Source organism: Musa acuminata, chromosome BXJ3-4 (assembly GCF_036884655.1).
Source record: "Musa acuminata AAA Group cultivar baxijiao chromosome BXJ3-4, Cavendish_Baxijiao_AAA, whole genome shotgun sequence".
NCBI classification, from domain to species: domain Eukaryota; kingdom Viridiplantae; phylum Streptophyta; class Magnoliopsida; order Zingiberales; family Musaceae; genus Musa; species Musa acuminata.
Window position 1 is genome coordinate 10418003 of NC_088352.1, and position 25373 is coordinate 10443375.

The 25373-nt window shown below is 34.7% G+C and overlaps 1 protein-coding gene across 1 annotated transcript; it reads right to left on the bottom strand.

The window, feature by feature from the left end:
* LOC135636650 (calcium permeable stress-gated cation channel 1-like) lies at positions 1 to 23427 on the bottom strand. Its single transcript, XM_065148527.1, has 12 exons — positions 23207 to 23427; positions 21158 to 21498; positions 19916 to 20062; positions 19105 to 19240; positions 14138 to 14239; positions 13637 to 13756; positions 13408 to 13488; positions 11399 to 11739; positions 10629 to 10874; positions 4862 to 5186; positions 1823 to 2056; positions 1 to 648 (listed from the first exon to the last, which is right to left on the bottom strand). The coding sequence occupies exons 2-12, from the start codon at positions 21469 to 21471 to the stop codon at positions 406 to 408; spliced, it is 2289 nt and encodes a 762-aa protein (XP_065004599.1). The 5' UTR covers positions 21472 to 21498; positions 23207 to 23427; the 3' UTR covers positions 1 to 405.
* Between the last annotated feature and the right edge of the window lie 1946 nt (positions 23428 to 25373).

A 25373-nucleotide genomic window follows, 5' to 3' on the forward strand; every position in this document is an offset into this window, starting at 1 on the left:
AGCCATGAAATTAAATTTAGAACATTTCCAACATACAGAAACCAACAAAGGTCAATGCAGAGACTCTTTACAGCCTTGTTGGCAACACATACAATACCCTCTACCAATATATCAAAAGAAAGCACATCTCTTACCAATGTACCATACAAGTTATTTCTTTGAACGTTCTGAAGACGAGCATGAAATTCAAGTCATTTACTGACATGAGACAGGAAGATGAATCTCTTTCAAACTATAAGCTATTATCTGCTCAAAGTTTAAACTACAGTACTTCAATTCAAACAATTCAGCCACAACAGAATGCATATGGATGTATGGAATTTCTGCTCATTTGTCACATTTGCAATACTGATTTACTTGGCAATACATTACAAGGGTGTACAGTACCATGTTATGTTATAGCTGTTATTGGACAACATCAGGAAGGGAAGGCGACGATGAGCAGCCAAACTTGCTGGGAACTGATGTCCCCTTGCGAGACTGGCGCTTGGTGGGCACCAGTATGTTCTCAAATTCTTCATCACCTGGAACCTTATCTTCAGTCTCCCCATTTTTGAAGACTGGGTGTGTATATGCATTCAGCAAGTATGCTTTCATGTCTAGGTTAGGCTCCCTAACATGATCTAGTGTATCTTTCATTATTGCTTCCTGATAAAAAAAAAAGAAATTGAAACAAAAAAAATAAGATATCCTCATTAGTAATCCTAGTTGGAAAGACCACAGTGAACTATCATCTGTATTCTATAGCACAATGCAGAATTTATATCAACTCAAGAACATCTTACTGAAGTGGAAGTGTACAACATCTATAAAGATCATGCAGAGAAGAACTGGAACCAATCAGCAACAGGTGCATAGGCAGACATTTAGTTCGGTCAAGTATGCTTCTATTTCCTCACATTTTGCTATAATTTTAGATTCCATGTATACAACAAATTCTGGACACCAAATTTAACCGGAGTATAGACTAATAGGTTGCAGTAAGGCATGAAAATGCATAAAGAGAGAAAATCATCCCAGAGGCATACTTGAACCAGATTTGGAAATTGATAAAATTTCTGGATGAGATGAGTAGGGCAAAAGTAAAAATATCTAAAAGATTCAATGTAAACTCCATGCTAAAGAAATAAATCGAAATAAGAAATCAAACTCTAACCATCCAAGGCCATGCAATTCTGCACTGTGCCAATTTAACACAGATCCTGAATGCCGGCACATGCATCGGAGTGCATGTAGTTCAATAAGCACTGGCACATTCACCTTTCGATCCCCTAGATATGGCTAGGAATGTGAACTTGGATTTCTCAGTTCAAAAACAGCAGATCAGGGTGACAATTCATCAGCAATGCAATATACTAAGTTACTAGCCATGTACTACTTGGATGTGTCAGTAGTATAAGAGCTGCAAATCATGGGAAAGCATTTTCCATCAATTGAATTTCTTTTCTTCCATGGTTTGTTCTTCTTTTTTTTCAAGTTCCTGATTGCTTCGTAAAACAAATATGCAAAAATACATGCATGTATTTGTCCACACGTGTCTTTTTCTAGAGATTCACTTGTATGTCCAGTTAACATGCTGACCCACAACAAGAGGCCACTTAGCATTATATTGGAAGCTATTTCCCTAAGAGAAGTTCTATCTCAATTTTATCAATAGACTAGCTGTTTGTAACTTTGTAGTATAACTATGAGTCTATGACTATGAATCTTAATCTCAGAAATATAATAATTTGTTGCTTATACAAAGACAAAAATACCGTAAAGGGAGCTAATACATTGTTTCAACTATTACAAGAAATGAAAATTCATAATATAAAATTACCTGAAGTGGATATTTAACAAAAGCAGGTTCATAGCGATTCTTGCAAAACCTATGAAACCATATAGTCAACACTGGAAGGGGGATAAGCAAAGGTGTTGAAATAGCAGCATGCTTTGTACTTAAGAGTCCAAGTAGAAGCAGCTGAGATATGATCAAAGCAGTGATAATGCGGCGATTGACATCAGGCCAAAATGCTGCAGCACTCTCATATTCTTGGTTGTACACATTTATAATCTAAACAAAACAAGAATGCATATCAGAATACAAATACTGTAGTTCAAAGATACAATTTCTTGATTGACTAGTGCATATGATAGATACTAAATTGTATGCATCACAGCATCAGCAAGGAAACTAAACTGGAGCAAAAACTGGATATAAAATACAGAGACATTCAAGTTCATGTTCATAACCATATGATTTTGCTAAACCAGTGGAATTATGTTTGTTTCCTTAAATTATTTGTTAACCTGATTTATATGTTTTGAACTTCCTTCATTTGCTTTTCACTTTTAGAACAAATGCTGTGCTGAGGCCAACAATGCCTGTTTCAAAGTGGCTGAAATAAAGATCACAAGATATGAACTTCCTCAATAAAATAATTATGAGACAAAACTCTTGATTAACCATTCAGTAAAATTTAAGAACTTCTGTTCTATAAACATTTAGAGATTAGAGCACTTCTGATTTTTTTTTTCTAATTTTGCTGAAGTCATTGACTACTAACGACACTTGATCCAAGCGATTGAAAAAGCAACAATAGTTCAAAAATCCTCTCAATATTATGAGCAGAGAACACTTCTAATGTCCCAGTGAAGAGAAACACATCATAAATCTCAAGCTCGTCTTGTTTCTTTGAGTCTGTATTCAGTCAATTAAAACAGCAACTATTATATGGAAATTGATGGAAATAGAGGGAGAAGGCTCACAACCCTGCTCAACTATCCTCTTGATGACTTACTATCGCATATCTGGCCTTCCTTAAACCAGGGCCATTGACAAGAGAAGTTATGTGACCCCGTTTAAAAATCAAGACAAGGCATACCAGCTGGAAGACTAAGGTACTTGCTTTCTCAGGTTGATTGGTCTTCACAGTGCTCTCTTGCCTCTATTACCCGCGCTACTTTTTTGCAAGCCAAATTAGAAAAGAATCAGAGGTTGTAGGCATTACAAGCTTTAACACTGCCATACTATCCAAATTGTGACAAGAACTCTCCAACTCCAATGACTGAACCTGGTCCAATCTATTATGGACTACATATTTCTAAATGATAATTACATGTCCAACAACTCAAGATGAAAGTAGGTTTCGTTTCAATCTTCAAAGGAATTATTGCGACTGAAATATCCATTACTTGCATTGTTCAGAAAACAAAAAAATAATTTTTTTTAATGTAATCATCGTTAATTATTTGTAAATATCTTCTGGTTGTTTAGCTCTTGGATAATTATTTTACAATGAGAACTTTGACACGTTTTTTCTTTCAGTGAGTGATTTCATTGTAGTTTGTTAATTTAGTAGCTGGAGTGAACTTTGATATTTGCATCTTTTGTAACTATTTCATTTCCTTGATTGAATGAGTGAATTTGAATAGGGTTTAGCTTATTCTTTATTTTAAAAAAAGGTGGATACTACAGTGCTCAAAGTTTTTAAAAATCTCTCTCAAGTTTATTGTTCAAAAAATCAGTTATTGTAGTTTACAATAATTTGTAGGAATGAACTCAACCTAAGGATTTTAAAGAAAATGACTAGCATAACAAGACACAAAGTCAGTTATGATCAAGGTTCTTAATTTTGGGTACTGATAGTATAATGGTTAGGGCTTGGACCATTACCATGCCAGTTCATACCGGTGTACCAAGCATCGATATGCTAGCATGCTGAGTTTTACATTTAGAATGATACCGCCCGGTCCGCTAGCAGACCAGTACGCGGACCGCCTACTACCGAGTGGTACCATCAATTGAGGCTATTTCAACCCCATTAGCACGCGAAATCGATCGATTTTGATCGTTGTCTCTCGCTACAAGGCAGTATTAGCCGAGGGAGAAGAAAAGGGAGAACATGGAGATTCGATGCCACTCTGCCTCGATGATCCCGATCCGTCGCTACCCTCCCTTGTCGGACACCGCAGATGAGATGTTGCCTCCTCATCTAAGATGACGAGGCCTCGGCAACATCAACGACTTCTTCTCATCCACGCAGGAAGAAGAAGCCTCGGTCGACAGCATCGTCGAGGCTTCGCGGGGAGAAGAAACGAGGGAACATCATCGTTTTTCTTATTATATATATATATATATATATATATATACACACACACACACACCAAGTAGTACGCCAGAGCGTACCGCTCGATATACTTATACCGTACCATACCGAGCTGAGCTTGATACTCCGGTACAGTATAAAATTACAAACCTTGCCAACATGTACCAAGCAAGGTATACAATATCGTACCACACCAGAGTTTCGACGTTCGCTCGGTACGGTACGATATTGTATGCCGAACGGTATATTGTTCGGTATACCGCTCGATATATGTACATATATGTACATATATGTATATATATATTTTTTTATATTCTTATAAAAGGCAACGTCACGTCGCCTTAGCGACGCTGCCTTTTATAAAAATATTTATATATAAATATATATTAATATATATTTTATTCCGTCCGGTAACGGGTGGTCCGTGTACCGATCAGCTGACGGACCAGTACGTTTCCGCCCATACCGGACGGTATTATTCGAAATTGCATACCTTGGTACCAAGTTTTAAAAAATCCTGAAAAAATAAAAAAAAAGAATTGTCTGGTACAAGCCTAGCATACCACCTGGTTTACCTTGATTTTTAGTAAATAGTAAATCTCATCAATGTTGTGTCATACCAAATGATATTCAAATCTTAATCATGACTACAACATAGTAATAACTAACAAGACATGCATATGACTTAAATAAACAAAAAGCCTTGCATTATAATTATTGCAAATTTGGAATTATAAATGCATGATTACCAACAATTTGCAGTTGCTCACCTGATGGCGAAAAACAACATATGCCAGACCGAAAAATACTAGTATGAAAGGAAGTAAGAAGGGCGTGACTGCAGCATAGACAAGACCGAGCAAGAAATACAGCTGTATTTGAGGTTCAGATATGGCAAACTCAATGCTTCCTGGATCCATTGCCTCATCCCTGTCCTTTTCTGTCTTCACCAAGAAAAGATTTTTTAAGTGGTAGATAATAAGAGGCTTCAATCTCAAGATCTCCCCAGCAATTCCAGCCCAACCATCAATCATGATATAAGTAATGAAGAAAGTTGCTTTCATTGGAATGGATACACCAATTGTTTTTGGAATTCTGTATAACAGAGCCAACTTCAATTTATTGAGACTTAAAAGAACTGAAATGTTCAAAAATTAAGAACATAACAAGCTAGACCTAATCTGAAGTTACGGCTGAATGAACAGATTTTAGAAATTTCTTCTCTTTTTATCAACCAAGTTAATCTCAGGCACTTTCTGCATCATGTTAAGAGTATTGTTCTCGGACACCTCAACTGCATGAGATCTAACAGTATAATTCTTAGAAAAGGACATCAGAGATCAAGCCAAAAAAAACAGCATAGCATATGATCCACTTACAATAGTTCACTAACCATTCTCAAACATAAAAAAGATGAATATGAAATACATTTTTGACATAAATACTGAACAGTAACATGTACTTCCATTAAATAGCCAAATATAACCCTATAAATACACAAAACTTAACTACATAAGTCCGAGCTGGATATTAAATCCTCCTAGGGATAGACATCATGATTTTGTTCCAGAGTAGAAAACAGAATGGTATATCGTGTAACAACAATTCCAAAACAGAAAAATGAATGGCACTTTCTCTAACAGCTTTATTAATCAACAATGGGATTAAGGATAACATAACTGGCAGTTGCTGTAGGATCAGCATGATTTACAATGAATTACATCCCAGCTATAGTGATCACTATCGCTCCAGACATGTCCCAACATGAATCATGATATTCTTGTATTGAAATTAGATTAGCTTGTACACTTTGTATATCGTATACCCCTTGATTCAAGGTTTTTTATCATGTTAACCATTGGTAACCCTAGGGGCTCCCTGAAAATGTTTCATTTTACCAAGTTTGTCTGTCATATTCTAATTCTATTTTCTAGCTGTTATCTGGAAATAATATATTCCATAATGATCTAATAAAAAGGTATACTAAGGGCACGAGACTCCGGTCAATGCGAGGTCTGGGAGGATCAATGAATGCAGTCTTATTTTTTAAATTTTAAAAAGGCTATTTCTGTTAGTTGAATCATGATCTCCCAAATCGTAAACTGTTCGTCGTTTGTCCACGATGATTTTTAGTTCGTGTTTTCTACTATTTTCTTCGTGTTTTTGGTGTTTTTTTAGGATAGTTTGTACCAAGATTTGTAATTCCGCATCATACCGAAGTATTGAGCTCAACTTGATATAGTACGGTACAAGTACATCGAGCGCTACATTTTGATAAACCGCTCGGTGTATATATATATATATATATATGTATGTATATTTATATATATGTATGTATATGTATATATATATATATATATACATATATATATATATACATATATATATATATATACATATACACACATATATATATATACATATATATATATATATACATATATATACACATACATATATATATATACATATATATATATATGTAAGTATAAAAAAAAGCGATGTTGTCTCGTGTTTTGTGTGGGGAGGTTTCCTTCTCCCCATGCAAAACAGGGTGACGAGGCGACGTCGCCTCGTGTTTCTGCCCACGTAGGAGAAGAAACCAACCTCGGTTATTTCTCCCTGCGTAAAATAGGGCGACGAGGCAACGTCGCCTCATGTTTCTGCCCATGTGGGGAGAAGAAATCGAGGTTTCCTTCTCCCAACAACACTCGGTTTCTTCTCCCCGCGACGTCGCTGAGGCTTCTTCTCCCCACGCGGATGAGGAGAAGTTGCCGACGATGCCGAGGCTTTGTCACCTCAGACGAGAAGGAGGCGACATCTCATCTACGGCATCTGGCGAGGGAGGGCGGCGACAGATCAGGATCGTCGAGGGAGAGCGGCGCCAGATCTTCAGGTTCTCTCTTTTCTTCTCCCTCTTCTTTCGACTAATCCCTCTAGGTGGCACTAGGGTGGATGGGGCTTTGGATAGGTATCTAACAGGTGATGCAACGTCTTTAGTGTACCTGTTTTATGTTCAACGAAAGTGCTAAGTAAACATTAGGCCTAAATCAACCATTGGAATCCCCTTTATGTGTGCTCCTTCAGCCCATTTTCGAGATCCTTTCGAGCCTAATAAATATTGGTTCATTTGTGTTGCTTTCAAGCCACAAAGGACCCTTTCGAGAGATGATGATGCAACGTCAACAGCAAATTACTCACACGTTTACCTTTCAAATATTTTCTTTGTTGTGTAGGTCCTTTGTGGACTACACATTACTAAGGTATAGGCTGACCCTAGTAGATGCATATCACTTGGGTATCGGACACCTTAGGCAATCCCAGCTAAGGACATATCATTGAGCTGAATCATGATCTCCCAAATTGCAAAGGAATAATCTTATCATTGTATTAAGCAAGGTTCGCAATATCGTACCGTACCGGTATTTCGACCTGGGCTCGGCACCAGTACGGTGTACCGAGCGGTACACCCAGGTGTACCGAGCATTGTAGCACTGCTACAGTGCGGACCGGTACCGGGCGGTCCGCGTACCGCTGGCCTGTCGGACCGGTACGTACCGGGCGGTACGATTCGGTATGGCAGACACTGGTATTAACTACTAAGGTCTGTCCTTACTCCATAATGATCTGATAAGGAATAAAATTTTAAAATCCTATGGTGGAAATAAAAAATTCTAGATACATCAAACAAAATTGTACAATGATGGATCCAAATAAATGCAATAAAATAAGATCTTCAGCAACCAGTGGTAAGAAGATGTGTACCTTGATGATTTAGTAATAATTTAAATCAATGATTGAAATATTATACCGTACCGAAGTTTCAACATTCACTCGGTATGGTACGATACTATATATCGAGCGGTATATCGTTCGATATATCGCTCGGTATATATATATATATATATTATTTATTTATTTATTTATATTTATTTATATATATTTTTTATAAAAGGCGACGTCGCCTTTCCTTCTCCCATGTGGGGCGACGTCACCTTTTATAAAAATATTTATATATTAATATATATATATATATATATATATATTCAATCCAGTAACGGGCGGTCTGTGTACCAGTCAGTTGACGGACCGGTATGTACCGCCCGGTACGAGCGGTATTATTCGAAACTGCATACCTTGATTTAAATAATAGGGAAGACCAAAATGTTGTATGGTCATTGACTCATTAACAATGTAGGATACAAATGGATGACGATGAGATGGAAATGTTGTAAACTTAAATAAATTAAGTGAAGAATACAGGAGTAGAGGAGTTTGTGCCTACAGCAATAAAGACAGCTTTGTGTAATAGCATTGGATGCACCCTAGATGAAACATATGTAAAAGAAACCCCATCAAAACATTCCAGACTAGCTTTTAGAAAATCTGAATAGTCCCTATTGTTTCTTCATCTTATTTTGACTGGTCTTAAGCCTAAAGTATTCATTTAGTTACCAAAAGCTCTTATAGCAGTGTGGCAGCTTATTTATAAGCAGAGCATGTTGTCAAAAACTGAAGGGAAAAAATACAATCAGAAACAAAACTATGAAACACACTAAGTGATTGTTGAATCTTCAAGTCCAAGTGCATAATTCATTTCTATATGGAATATACAACTCCATTGCTTTACGAATTCTTGACAAAGACCATTGTGATGCTTATTACAAGTCCTTGAGTTTTTAGGTAGACAATTAATTCTTTCCTTCATTTTCTGGTGGTTTCTAGTGAAGAGTCAGCTTGCATGGCTATTGGACATCCATGCAATTTTAGCAGGCAAAACCTCCTCTTCTTCCTTCCTCTTCTTTATCCTCTTCCTCCAGTGCCTCCTCTTCTTCCTTCCTCTTCCTCCTTCCTCCTGGTCTTCCTCTACCACTATCTGTTCTTTCCTCTTCTCTTCTTTTTCTGCTTGGTCGATACATGATGACAAATGTTGGTAAGAAATGTTATTGTTTAATTTAACGGCTTGTATAAGTTGACTTGAGATAATGAATTTGCCTCTTTACTGTAATGTCAGAATGATTTGGCAATATGAACAAATCTTTATCTGTGCCGAACAGATCAATATTGGATACAGCCTCATCCGTATTGTGAGGTGAAAAACAGCATGGTTTTGTTGATAAAATATTAAGCCGACTACATGGATCCTTTTCCACCATAAATCTTTGTTGGAGGCAACATCCTCAACATGCCCAAAGACTTCATGCCTTGTTCAAAAATATCTGACCAAGTCTTTTATGATCTTCCTCCTGCACTGGATCCATTTACTTGTAATAGTTCAAATTTCCAGATTAGTGAACCTAGAAGTCTTTAATGCATGTTTGAATAAGTATTTATTTGATTTTGTATGCTACAAGAGTGGAGCAACCTCTAGCCAACCACAAATGTATCTTTCAAATTATTTTCCTTGTAATTCATTCATCTGAATGTCTGTATTCATCTAACCTAAATTTTGAAAATGTTGTTTCCTAATTGCCATGTTTTGATCCATAAAGCATCACTGCATGGCAAGTTTTACATCAATACATAGCCTTCTAGCCACATGTAGTATTTCATATTTTATTTACTTCGGCTCAATCAGCGTCAGTTAGGTAATAGAATCATCATCTTGTTATTCATCATCAAATTAAAAGTCACAAATAAAAAAACCAAGAAAATATATATCAATGTCTTTTTCATTCCTTTAACTTAACAAATCTACATCAAATTTGCATAAACAATACAGGATATATGTCATTAAGAGATCAGTCATCCATGTTTGTTTGATCCAATAAATGACTTCAAAAACATAATTATGTTTCATTCATTGCCAAATACCACATGACTTTTCATGGAGTAGTATGCATATATGCCATCTAAAATATACATATTTATGCAATCTACAAAGCAACACTAGCAACCTGCTAACAGATTCTGGAATTTAATGTTCAACACAAAATTGGCTCAGGCTTGATCTGGAAGCTCAAGCAAGACGACCAAGATCTAACCCACTGTTGAGACCTTAAGTTAGTAGCATGTGTGTTTCTGTTATCTTTATACAGCATGAAGCTTATCTTTACATTACAATAAAGCTCCCAAATTGGACCCAAATTTACTTCAAAGTTCAAACAACCAACCTGACTAACCAAGCCTGTTCATATTTATCTCAAAGTTTGAGACAGGTAGGATAAGCCGATAAGGTATAACTGACCAAATTTATTACTAATTAGATGCTTCTCCATCTGGTTGAGCTCTTTTAAAACATCAAATCTAATGTATGTATGGTCTGTCGATTGGTTATCTATCGGTAGGATAACATACATATATATATGAGAAAGAGAGGTATAGATAAAGTAACAGTTTATCTTATAGATCGATGAGTCAGATCAACAACATGTTGATGTAGCATTCTATCAACATTTGTATGCTGATAACACATCACATAGATCTAAAATATTGCTATTGATGATTCAAAAGAATTGCATAAAGTTAAAGAAGTTTGAACTCTGCAGAAACTTTAGCGACCTGGCTTTCAAATAAAAAGGAAGGTTTAAAACATACTCATTTGCTGACTGGTGTATAAAACTATTAAGTTGCTCGAATGCTGTTCCAATAATTATACTCGCCAGAAACACATTGACCAGTAAGAAGATATAATATTTAGATGCAGATCTTCTCTGGAGAGCTGACAATGAAACAAATCCTTCGAACTTTGACATGAGCATCAGTATCATAGGCAGCAATATAAGAAAGATCTTCAGAACAATTCCGGGGAGAAAACCTTGCATGAATGACTTAATGACGGGTCTGTGAAATTGCACATAATTCCATAAGAAGAAACATGAGACCCATGTAGGGAAAAATAATATCATTAGAAATGTAGTAATAAATCAAATTTTATTGCAAAGTTCTTGATTATTCTCCTATAGCTAACCATTCTAACGCAAAATTTGGCATTTACACAATAGAGTCAATAAGCATGTTTCTGTCGAAGAAACTAGGAAGAAATAAGAAAAGGATCACCAAGCATTAGGGGTAATGCAGGCAAAATTATTCTTGAACTTTATGATATTGAAAATCAAAATTATTTAAAGTTGTTGTCATCTTGGAGTAGCACATTTATCAGTTCCATATGCTCATAATGGTTTGTCAGTGAACAGCTATACCAATGATTGATAGGCAATAAGAATGCTTTAAGTGAACTGAAATCAATCAAAGAAAATTAATTTAATCAAAGAAAATAAAAAATAACAATTTCAAATTAATAAAGTAAAAGGACCAAAAAGAAAACTATTATTGAACCTAAAAGATAAACAATACAGTATACTTACATTTCAATTAAGGGCTTCAAAAATGGAGCTGCCTTCTCGATTCCTTCAATATTTGCAAGTGATTGTACCAATGCAATTGGAATCATAAAGAAGAAGGTAAGAAAGAAGAAGGAAACCACTACAATCAACTTTCTAATTGTGATGGAAACAAAAGGAATGGATAGATTCTGCCAATATATATCACGAGGTTCTGGTGCCCACTCAGTCAACCACAATGTGGGATTTCTTGTCTGTTGTGTTTGTGCACAAACAGCAGCCCCCCATTGTGTTCGAAAAGAAACAAATGCAGCTGGCATGATATACTTGGGGTTCTTTATTATATTTTCATGCTCTGCAGCTTCCTGAAAATGTATTTGACCAAAAAACCAGGAAACCAAATTTAGTATCCAAACAAAAAGTAACTATCTATTGTTTGTGTAGCAACATATACTAAAAAGGTAAAGTAAAATCTAACACCAAGAAAAATGAAACATCAGAGTTCCGCATGTTAAATCATCATGCCTCCACAATAATGATAAGATAATTATATGAAGGCACCTAATGATCCACTAACATCTACTGCATGCATGAAATAATTGAGCATGAAAACACGGACAACGGTATAATTACTTCCCTAATTCCTACTACTCCTTAACTTTACTTCAAGGTGCAGTTGCTAAGATTGGCAATTGAGAATAGGTCTAAGGATAAAGTTGGGATCTATCCACTAAGATCCAAAGCATTTCGTGTAATGTTGCTGAAACTAATGCTGACAAGGCACTAGGACCACTTAAACCTCGCTAGTTGGGACTAGTGAATCAATTTGAAGGCTAAGCTATTCAACTAAGCTCCAGGAGACCTACTGGAGCCAGCAAATCAGGATATCCTGAATTAAATAAGGTGTCAAGAACACTAATAGTGTCATGTCATAACTAATGGATGCAAAAGAAAGAATCGTATCCTCAGCTCAAGGTCAGGAGAACACAGAAAGATGAGAATACATTGCTATAACTTTCAGGCAGTATTACATTGAACTCTCTCTTTCCAAGAACATTTGTACAAACTGTCAATAATTGATCCTTCATGTCTGCCAATTTATTATGTTGCAGCCTTTGGTATTTGACTTGGGCGATAAAATAGGCAGTGCTTTGGGTGAGATAAGGCCTTGAGTTGAATGGCTTTCTTTTAGTAACTTTGCCTCATTTTAATCAGATTCCACAAAATCTTCTAAGATATTTTTCAAGACCCTACAAACCCAAGTAGCCTAAACATACTCCAGCATTGCCCTTTTAATGAAAATTGGAGGCATAACCTAATTAAAGATTTCAGGTCAATCAGTCTGAGTAATGTTTTTGAAGGTGTATTACATAGTTGCAAATGGATGAACAGAATTGCTACTAGATGTAGGCTTATCTTCCCAATCTGCTTGGATGTGACAATGCAAGGTGGTTTATATAATAAAAGAGAGAAACGGATACACTAGTGGATGGTTCTTTGCTATCAAACTTGTACATGAGAAAGGCACTATTTGTTACTTCTCATACTTTGACGTGTTAGAAATTGTAATATCAATAAATTATCAACATCTCACTTATAGTTATTTGCAGTTAGGCTTGTAGATGCAATGAATTTCTATCCACAGTTAATCACATTGTAAGCTCATTCAGCACCACATGAGCCAACATACCAAAGTAAAAAAGCAATGAAATGATGAGTAGTAATGATCAATATTATGTTCTACAGCCATAGACTAGTGAAGAATAGATGTATACTGCTTATGGATAGAAAATTTCCTGATAACTTTGTTAACAAATGAATGTTGAATTTGAATAATTTCTCATTACCAAATATTAGTACAGAAATAAATCAGTGCAGGAGACATCAGATGAAAGAAACCAGATATTTTAAACTTATGCATTGATATTTTCATTTATTTAAAATAATGAAATATTTATGTGTGATAAATAAATACATTATTAAGTTACTTAAGCTTAACCCATCAGACAAACAATGCAATTAGTAGCACTTACTTCTTTAGAGAGTTTATCAATCTTAGATGTATAAAAATCAATTGCATCCACCTTGTGACCATACAGTCCCCAGAAACCAGTCTGTTAAAAACCAAGCACAAATATGATGTGCAAAAAAAATTGACAGATAAATACTATTAGTTAGTCTTAGTATAAATAAAGAGTATAAAAATTAAACATAAAAGAATAAAAACATCAAAGAGTGATAATGTCATTATAGCCATAGTACCTTTCTAGTCGGTCTTTTTAATGGATTGCGAACGTATTTCAGTTGATAGTAGTCACGCCAATTCTCCATTTGTTTCTTCTCTTCAACCAGCTTAGCAAGTTTGTTTGCATTATACACAACCTACGCAGTATGCATAAATAAGGTTTTTTTTTTTAAGTTCTTGATGCTAAACAAGTTACACTTGTAAATGTGCATAAAAATTATGCATGCATAATCTTGATGAATAACATTCACACCTGACAACTCTGCATAGATAGAAAACAGAAAGAAACACCAAAATAGATCATAAAATCCAACTATATGAAGCATGAGTTTATAGTAACAGAATCTAAAATTATATGCTTATAGAGTTATACACCTGGGCTTATGCTAATAGATGATAGAACTATAAGTTAAAGCAATATAATAATACTTTCAAGCTGAAATGCGTTCAACAGGTTCATGATGACACTATCTTAGTGCTCATTCATATAACTAAGGAATCAATGACAGAATAAATACCTGATGGGTTAAGTAATGATCAGGATGATTGACAAGGAAAAAATGTTCAACAAGCTCACCAACTGACTCATCTGGATCAGGTGGCACATTTCGAACAAGGACCTAAAAAGAGTTTAAATGCACCATAGGTTAATTTGTAAACATGAGAAAGAGACTAGGTCAAGCAAACAATTATTGCAAAATATTATGCACATGTTCAGAACAATGATTGTAATTTCAGTTCATACCAATGTACCGAGCCTGCTCGATACAGTACGTATCGAGGTATACCGATGGTACACCAGGGTGTACTGATGATACATACAAAATCACTAAAAACACCATCAAAAATAAAAAAAAAGTTAGATTAGGGTTTTTAAGTTAGAAATAAATATAAATTTAGTATAATTTTAGCAAAAATAATGTAAATTGACCCAATATCGATCAAATTTTGATTAAATCATCATTAAAACCACTTATCACAACATTAAAAAAAATTAATTAAAACCTAATTAAGCATATTGTACCATCACAAATATATGATCTAATCCTTAATATGCATAAAATATAAAGATATGACCTATTAAGTATTTAATTTTAAAAAAATCAATATTAAACATAATAATCACAATATTAAAGACCTTAGTTACTCCCTAATTAACACTATTCTACCATCAAAAATATATCAAACAATATATTAGACATTAAGTCTTACACCATATAGAATGAGCTTAATCATCTTATAAATCAATAAAAATCTAGAAAGAAAATACATACCTCTTGATTAGAATGTTTTTCCTCTTAATCCTCCCAAATTAACATCTTAAATTTGATTTAATCCATAAATCATAGCTTTGTTGAGCTTAGGATAGTGAAAATATAAGAATAAGAGAGAGATGTAAGTAAAAAAGAGTTTAAGAGAGTTCAAGATATTGAGAGAGTGAAATGAGATAAAAGAAAGGGGAGGAAAGGGTTTAAAAACCCGTTTCTAAAACTCAAATGATCAAATTGGCCATTTAAAATAGGGCAATCTCAACCCTACTAGTTACAGGTGCCCTGCAATCCAATTATATAAGTGATGACACATGTAATCCGCTAAAGAATCTCTTTTGGTTAATATTTATCATGGCATTTTCTCACTTTATATTGGATGAATATATATATTGTGATGTCCTTGGATCTGTACAATGAAAATTGGATCATAATGAGATCATGATAATATGATAAATTTATCTTTAAACTCGGATCCTAAACATTCCTTGTCATAAGTTACTCGAGAAGGACATCGAGGTAACTAGATAGACCGGTGTACTATATACCCATCCATATAATGGAGTCAGCTGGTCTCATAGTTGCTTGTGTAAGGACACCAAGGATATAGTACAGGTGCTCGTTGGAGAATGAGTTCACAGAATGACCCGCTTACGGAATGTTGGATGGTTAATGATACCTCATCATCAGACAATAATTTCATAGTTTCAATTGTGTATCTAGTCCTTCGACTTGAGACACCAAGAATACTTTGTTTGAGTACTTCATTCTTTAATACCGGATTTATAAGTCTAGAAGTTATGGATCTAGTACAGACAATCATTGAGAACGACAACCAACCTTACAAAGGCAATTGGGTGTCAATAGAGAATCTTCCACTCTCTATATCATGAAAGGAATATCCTATATATTCTCACTCTGGTAAATCTGTGACCAAGGTCATTTGGATTGTGATGAATCCGATAAGCATGAGACTCGGATTGAGAGAAGAGTTTCTCGGGAGAATCCGATTAAAGTGAGACCCGAATGGATTTCATATGGGCATGACAGCACCATACATAGTATATGATCTCTAGAATATTAGATGAATAAGGGATTATAGATACAAGGTAACTGAGGGCCAACAGGTCCAATGAATTAAATCCTCCTATGTCGTTTGGGAACTATGATGTAGTGGCCTAATACGTTCATAGTCGATGAGTTGAGTGACTTATTATAAGGATAATAATTCACTGAGTCAGAAAAAGTTCTGAATCAGAAGGAGTTCTGACAGGTGCAACTCATGGCTAGTTCGATATTAGGTCCAGAGAGTCACACACATATGGTGGACAATGTGACGAATAGAGGATCGAATATGGGATATCCGATAAGTCTCTGATTAAATGGATCCTTGGGAGAGACTCAATAGAGCTTAGAATGATTATTGGATGGGGATTCAATATTCATTAAGTCAGGAGTAATTGGATGGAGATTCAATACCCAATAAAAAGATCCATTAGGGTTAGTTAAAGGAGGCTCTCTATAAATAAGAGTTAGGACTAAAAGAGTTATAGGCAAGACCCCTATTACCACTACCCTCCTCATCTCCTCCCCCCTTCTTCCTCCAGTCGACTGCCCCCTCTCTGGTGTGAGAGGACAGCAAGAGGGACCGATCCCTCCTTGTGTGTTACTGTGCGGTGGTGCACGATTACGAGGAAAGAACGTATTGCATGAGAAGATGTGTCACCGCTGCGTCCATCGTGTAGATCACCACTAGAGAGGAGTTTGCGAGAGCTTCTTCATCCACAGACTAGAATCTACCATCTTAGGGGATATACGAGTTCCCCTAAGTGAGAACATCTCAACCACTTTATACAGTTTTCAATTTCATGAGTTTTACACTCCCAATCTTCGAACGACAATTCGATAAGATTGTTTTGGAAAACCAGTTTTTATTTTCTATTGTACATGTGATACTCCCCAAGATTTTCCAACAAACCCTTGATTGATAATGGTCGAAATTCGAATATTACCGACTGGTATAGGTTGGTAAAGATCGGATTTTGATCGTTACTGCTCAATACAGACCTCATATCACCCAATACGGGGTCAAGTGACCAGTATCACCCGATAGAGGGCAGTCCACGTATCGATATATTTATGATTAATTTATAATTAGAATTTTGGATTTACATTGTAAAATTAGCATAAACCATAAATGGTAATTTCAAATTAACACATTTGTTATTTTAGTAGTGTAATATTTTCTCTTGTTCTTATTTATGTATAGTTGATATCAAGGATTGAAATTTCGTACCATACCGAAGTTTTGAGCTTTGGTCGATACGTTATAGTGTTGTACCGAGAGGTATGCCAGGGCGTACTGATTAATACGCCTAATTTAGGCATAAAATTCTTCAAAAATATCTAAAAATAAAAAGAAAGTTAGGAAAGGGTTTTCAAGTTAGAAATAAATATAGTAATAGTATAAATTTAATGAAACCAATGTAAATTAGATAAGAATAGTAATACATATCTTTTTTGGACTTTAAGGAATAACCTTGTGCAAGGTTCGTATTTCGGTCTGTTACGGATTGCTCTTCTATAAATATTGAAATATCTACAGAAAAAATTATTTAAATTATCAATTCATAAATCGTTGCTTTGTGGAGTATAGAAGAGTGTAAATGTGAGAAAAAATAAGTTTGAGATAGTTTAAGAGAGTGTGAGAGTGAAATACGGGAGGAGATAAGTTTAAAAACCCATGAGAAAGTGTCGAAATCGACCGTTACCGAGCTGTACCAAGCGGTAACGATCGAAATCAATCGCTACTGAGCTACGTCGGGCGGTAACGATCGAAATTTTGATCGTTACCATTTCATATACCCCTATATCGTTCGATATGGGGCGATATTGGGCGTTCTGCTCGGTAACGGGCGGTCCGCGTATTGGTATGCTGTTGGACCGGTACCTACCACTCGTATCGGGTGGTATTATTCAAAATTAAAAACCCTGATTGATATAATTTCCTCTTGAACATCTTCATTAATAAGAAAATATTGTAGAACAATTAAAACTTCCAAAAATTACAAAAGTTGATCTAACCAAGTTGATACCAGATGAAGCCTTGGTTCAACTTGGACTCCTGATTCAAATCCTTCATATCATATTGCCTTAGTTCACTGCCTATTACATGTAGCTCATTGTCGAGATCACAAGTGCAAAGTTATCCTAACTTGATCTTTTAATTTGTAATAATGTAACAGGTGACTTTTTCCACATGACAATAATTGCAATGTCTTCTTCATTGTATTGTTTATAGCCTCAAATAGAATGATTGTAAGGTAGAAAGTGTCCAAAAGATTTCCAAATCTACTTCAATACTAGTTAACACATAGCAGAGGCATGATGATCCATTTTGGCCTACTTCAATACAAGTTGACAAAACTTTGCTAACCAAATACATTTTGGCCTAAGTAATGTTTGTGTGTGTGTACAGATATATATGTAATTATTTGGTAGCCTTGTTCATAGTATATATATATATATATATATATATATATATATACTATGAAGTATGAACAAGGCTACCAAATAATTAGGCTAAGAAATTTTAATCTATACAACTTGATGGATGACAAGCTAAACAATTAAACAGATTCAGATTATTTGAACTCTCAAATCAGATTGCATAAAAAATGAAAGAAAGTACAGTGAAGGTATACCTTTCCTTTCCCATCGAGATGATAAGTGTCATTGTTAGAAATTAAGCAGTAAAATGTACTCAGAAAGTTAGATGATTATATTTAAGTTCTAAACAATAATGTATAGAAAAAAAGTGATTTAAATCTTAGCAAGTCTTTAATATAACAAGAGGTAACTCAAATTAGCTAGTCCCTTTTGCTATGTACTTTTATAATCAATTATTGCATTAGTGATGATTATCATCATATTCAGTCACTGATGCAAATAAATTTTCAATAGTTGATTGTGCTTAAATAAACATCGATATTGTAGCAGCATAAAAAAAACCAGAAGGCACTAGAAAAAAAAAAGGAAAATCTAGTTTAAAAATGACAAACACAAGAAGCACTAGAAGAGTAATTCTCCTTTACAATTGAAACTAAGATATCAGGAGTTCAAGTGACAATTTTTTTCTAGTTTCACAACAGGATCTCAATTTTAAATTGGGACAATTTATGCTAACAACAACTTCTAAATGTCTTAGATGAGCTTACAGTGAACTGATCAGGACGGCTTTTCATTGATGCAAGAAAGTGTAACCTCATTGCCGCAACAATTTCATACTCCTTATGCAACACATAACATGACCAAAAGGTAAAGACATATGCCATAACGACATGGGCCAAAAACCTGTGATGAAATTAAGCACATTTTACATAAGTATAAAACATCATTATTCGACCGAATATAAGAAAATAAACAGGGAGGAAAAGTGATTGCTTTGACCAGTGGAAACACATCAAAGAGTAATAGATTGGAGATAGAATAGAGGGGTTGTATTTACAATAGAAAGTGCAAAAATGAAATTACAGAATTCAATTCCAAACATTTGATGTGAAATTTGACAAAGCCCTGAAGCCATTAAGGTATGCAAATTGCAAAATCTGGACAACAAACTTCTCCATATCCTTTGTCACACAAAGTGAGTAGTACTTGGATCTTTGGGTGAAATAGTGTCCTCAATGTCACATAAGCTAGCATAAGTTTGAATAAGTCCCATGCCTCAACCATCACCATACTATCAAAACTTTAATCTAATAACAACAAACTTTTCTTGACAATTTTTTTTCATGACAGTGCTGTGTGTTGGCATGTTAATCATTCTCCGAGTCTGGTACACTTATTCCTAAATCTGATGCCTTGGTTGGTTTGCCGCACCTTGCTCAGCAAATGCATGAAAAAATAATGACATATTCCGCTACCAAACAAGTTCAATATAAATCAAATAATTTAAAAATCCACAAAATAGTACAAAAATAGAATTTAACTAGCAACTTGCTCAGTGATCAACTTCTAATTACTTACCTCTGTGATCCTGTAGGAACATTTGATATGGAGAGATCATCTATATCACTGTACACTTTGTTTGAATTTTTCAGAGTGCTATTTGTCCAGTTGACAGGTACAAGAACAGAGAATGCCAGGATAGTGATGGGAATGAAAATTTTAAGTCTGTAAAAAAGAAAAAAGAAACACAGATATGCACCACAATGAAATGACACAAAGCAACTATTAGAATATACCAAAGTTTTAAAATTTAAAAGAGCAATAATTGTTCAGTTTTTATCCACTAATATCATAGTGGTATAAAAAACTGGTGTCATCTTTTAATCAAGTAAAAAAAAAAATCATCTATAGTAAGGATAATTTGTGAATCAAGAGCAACCCATAACAAGCGAAAGAAAAATAGGATAATAAATAAGTAGTGGAAATGCTTCAGGTGGAAGCAAGCAAACATTAACTGGACAGACAAAAGATATGAACCCAATCTAAAATATTGCCACCTTGGACCATTGGTCATATCCTCAATGAACAAACAAATAATAAAATGGAGCAATATTGCAATTGTAAACCACCTTAATAGTCCCATTTCCATTACTTGGATTTCTATGATGGAAAGCTATAAATGGTTGAAGACGGTTCAAGGTTCCAAGGTCTAAAAGCATAGGCATGAGATACAAAATGAGGGGCACGCAGTGGTAATTACAAGAAGCTTACATGTCCAGAGAAGTAAAAAAGCCATTCAGACAGAAAATAGAATTGACATATACCTACTATTCACTAATATTTGGTTACTGGACATTAAGTTGTGGTACCATTTTAATTTATTTTTTGATTGATAAATTTGATTAGTCTATGAGCATTTTGCAAATGTCCTAAGTTGTCATTTGACAGTGTCTCCAGTATTTGTAGTTTAGTTTCTTACTCAAATAAGAAGAAGAAAGCAAATAAAAAATTAAAAAAACCAAAAATTAAATTTGGTTGAATCTCACAATTATTGATTAAAGATTTCATCTCAACATGAAAGTCCCACCATTCTACAAAAATGAAAATCTATCGATTAGATATTTAATTAAAATGAAATATTATTCTCTAAATCAAAATATGAGAATCTATCTCCTTTAAAGAAGAAAAGAGTAAATTACTTTATGCTACCACATAATAGAAAAAATAGAATTTCCTAGATGGTATGGCAATACACCTTATAAGAACATGCTAAATGAGAAAGTAATTGATGAAAAAACTTCCAAAACATAAATAGAATACCCGATTAGATATATCCGCAAGAAAACAGCTGAATCAAGTCCTGCATGATCTATCAATTCTAGTTCAGGCATTTTAAGTGCAGCTGGCATCCATTCCAGAAATCTCAAGTATGACCTCAGATTTAAATTGACGAACTTATGAACAAATGTTCCTGAGTGGTTTGGGCTGCTTCTTGCACCTTTAAGATACCACTTGGAAAAGTAAACCCTGTCATTTATTGGTTGCAGTCTTAATACAGCAAATGCCACAAGGAACACTAAGGCACTTAGTAAGTTAATGGCTGCTGCGAGTCCAATGTCAGTGATTGTAGCCATGACAACCTCCTATATAGACCAAATTCCCTGTGGACACATATAATTTAGATTTGTCAAAGAAGAAAATGCATAACTCTAGAGAAAGATAAAAAACAATAGAAAGCACTTCATTTGCAGAATAAACAAGTCAAAAGATCAAAGGAATCAACCATGAAGTATTATATATTATCCTACATACAGAACAAAATATTTTTTTACGAAATATCAAACATGATAGCTGAATTTCCAATTATGACGAATTAGTACTTGCGATCGAACATTCCCTAGCAACTACTTATCCAAAAACACCAGGACAACTGGTAACATTCTGTCTAGAGCTATTATGCCCTTGTGCTGAACTTGGACTTTGCAAATCCACTAAAAGTCTAAGAGATCACACTGAGAACATGAGGATCCACTTGGTTAGGCCTCCTTGTTGGACTTTAAGAATAGCCTTATGACTAACAACATTTGGTTTCACATAAATTTTCATGTTTGATAACTTTTAAATACTACATGCATACTTTGCCACAATGGTTCAGTCAGAATAGTAATGGTTCATTCGAGTGAGGTTTCTTGTCTTGTCTATTTTCATCAGTTCCTATTTGTTTACTCCAGCTTAACAATTTAAACAAAATGTTTCTACAACAAACAAGAATAACAAAGTAATCTCGAAAAGGATATCAAAAGAAGAGAAAAAAAATTGCAAATAAGAGAAGAACAATGATGACATTTAAGATTATTTTTTGGTGTTCAGGACATGTGAGTCCATCAATATATAGTGTGTTCTCAATGAAAGCTTGCAATGATTCGAGAAATTCTGCGTTCTTTCTTTAGAATCAAAAGTTAAACATTATTCAAAATGAAACCAATAATTTAAGTGTCTCATAACAATTCGACAAAAGAAACCTAAATGGTCATTTGATAATGAGCAAGGCAGACAAATACTCCCATAACACTGTTTCTGTTGTTTCTTCACAGACAAGTGTAGCATAACTTTTCGTAACTTTCTAGTTGAATAATATGCTGTCTAGGATTATGAAAAATTGTAGAATGAAGATGACTAAGACTAACTGGGGATAGTTCACAAAGGTAAAAAAAAATTTATGTCCTTGTTAAAAGGCTCCACGTGCTATCACACATACCAAAGACGTGCTCTCTGTGACAAAAATAACAATAATAAGTAACCCATCCAAAGAGATTTCTCAGAGAAACCTTCTGATCAGCATTGGATCCCCAAATCAATTATGCCCAAGGAACCAATGTCAAACAAAAATGTTCAATATAATTGGGCATTAAATTCTTCGTTTCTATCGAATTTATTTGCCCTAGCACAGCTAAAAGGGATTCACTCGACAAATTCCTCCCTGAAGTATAGAAGATCACTGACTGCATCAATTTGCATGTCCTTGTCTGTCTGTTTCAGCTGGTTCCCAGCTGGTCATGTCGCGAAGCCATTAGTAAATAGTCAGATACCTGAACCATTTCCGACAAACTAGGCGAGGCTACATTCATCTTATAACTCGATAGTAAAAAGTGTTCATTCTTCATCGAAGAACACCACATTCAGAACAGATTCAGCTCCAAGATATTTTCGACCAATACAATCATTCTGCACGAAGAAGTGGCCGCACGGTCTGCTCCCGAACACTTTCACATAAAACATAGATTTGGTTGCTCCGGAAGGTGTCGCTAATACAAAGGAAAAAAGAAAAACAAAGCGCAAACAAGAACGCAAGAAACCAACAATGCGCACCTAGGGATCAACGACACACGAAAGACTCCATCATCAGCTTCCGATCCCACCGCACCCTGGCCTTCTCCGAAGGCAAATCTTTTGAGCAACGAGAACAAAGGCGGACGAGAAAGAAAGGGTTCGGAGCAACGTGATGCGTGGGGAAGTCGAAATGGTCAGCGTTTGGGGAGGTGGAACGCTTCGGGAAGCCGCAGAGAGCGGGAGAGCAGTGTTTGGTAAGAACAAGAGCGAACACTCCTTGGTTAATAACGCCGTCGACGTGCGGAAACGACGATTACTGCCTCGGGAATCGTCAAGTCGCCGTTATTATAAGCAACGAGACTTCACGCGCACTCTATTGATCGTTGATGCGCCCCTCACCACAAGGGAACGGTGAGAACTTGTGAGATTGACGGTCAGGATCACTTGGGTAGCCTTCTGTGTCTCTTTCGGGTAGCATTTCATTTTGATAGGGTCAAATCAAAAAGCTTTGACTTTAACAGCAGCAATATATAATTTTGGGGCCATAATTAATTGTAATTTCACATAATTCATCAGAAAATTGAATTTATTTATTATTTTTATCGTTTTTTAAGAGCCGGCCGTTGATGATATCCTTTTAAAACTAATAAAATTTACATTTTTTTTAGGAGTTATATTTTTTATAGTGACAAATATAATGCCTGCAACTTCAGATGAAATATTTTCATATTCTGGAATGTACATGTAAAATCATAATATTTATTAGGTATTTGTGCGTGTGGTTAATGTCATTATATTTGCCATGAATGAAGATATTTTTATTAGTATAGAAATGTTAAAATTATAATTTTTAACTAAAAATATTATATTATATAAAATTTAATGTCAAAAAAATTCTAAAAGTTATATTTCAGAATGTCAAACCCCTTAAATTATAGTTTCCATTGTCGTATTTTGTGGAATTCTAAAGGGTTCCACTACTTGTCCTCAAAACCATCACCATCCTTATTTAATTGTGTGTTGATTGTCATGCATGTCGATGGCTATTAGGATACAGCTTGCTCAACTTTGTTCCTCGTGATGCAACGTATTTTATCATTCTCGTTATTTAATCTCAAATCTCTTGATATTATATGAACGTTTACACAGTGGAATGATTATCGATGAGCCTAATTCTATGTTCGTAGAAGTTTAAAAATTATTGAAAAGATATTTCGAACATTCGTTGATGGATTGATCGATGATGAAGATCAATATCTAGTGGAGATCTTTTCAACGCTTAGGTTAGAACCAAAATAACAAGTAGAATTATGAGTGAATAGTAATTAATCTCAATAACAATAATTTGATAGATATTTATAATAAGTTAAATCTAAAGAACAATTTTATGATATAAGTAGAATTTTTTTTTTAAATAATTACTATGATAACTATTATATTATCACAGGGTCAATTAATTAGCTTCATTTAATATCTTAGTCCTTATACTTTCAACAGTTATATTGGGATCTCTATACTTATAAAAAAAATTAATCTAGTTTCTACTCACGTCGTTGATTATATTGACGAAAATACCAAGGTTTATCACTAAATATATGCTGACTCTATCCCATTTCGGTTTACTACTAATCACGTATCGTATTTTTGTCAACAGGATTTATAACGTGAGAATAAATAAGATAAATTTTTTTATTTTTATAAATATAAGAATCTCAATATAATTTTTAAAAATATAAAAATCATAAAGCTAACTACTAGCCCTATCATCCCGTATATAATCACGTTGTGAGCTACGAATGGCCGGATGGAGTTAACAGTAGTCCACGGAGAAGTTGCGCTTGGAATAGGATTTCAGACAATTTTTAATTCAGAATGAGCTAACCTCGAATCAGGTGGTCAAACAAAAACTACATGATGTGGTCTTCACTTTGGATTTAGAGTCCCTTGTTTGTCATTATCGCCCACTGTTTTTGACTCTCTTTGTGATCATCGAGTTTGACTGTAATCACTATGGCGATTATTATGTTGGAGGCAGATATGAAGAATAACAATCACAAAGATATCTACCAAATCAGTTTTTTTGTGACGTCCTATTTTGTACTTTAATTGATTAATTATATTCATTGAATTTTTTATTATTATATCTAAAAGGGATGAAAGAACATTTGAAATAATATTTTTGGAATTATGTTAGATGTCGTACAAA

Excerpts from the sequence above, each read along its gene's own strand:
- LOC135636650 (XM_065148527.1), bottom strand. The coding sequence starts at position 21,471 with ATGGCTACAATCACTGACATTGGACTCGCAGCAGCCATTAACTTACTA. Across the intron at positions 20,063-21,157 it reads TTGCGGATATATCTAATCGG|ACTTAAAATTTTCATTCCCA; the intron begins GTATTCTATTTA and ends TCTTTTTTACAG. Across the intron at positions 19,241-19,915 it reads GTTCCTACAGGATCACAGAG|GTTTTTGGCCCATGTCGTTA; the intron begins GTAAGTAATTAG and ends ATTTCATCACAG.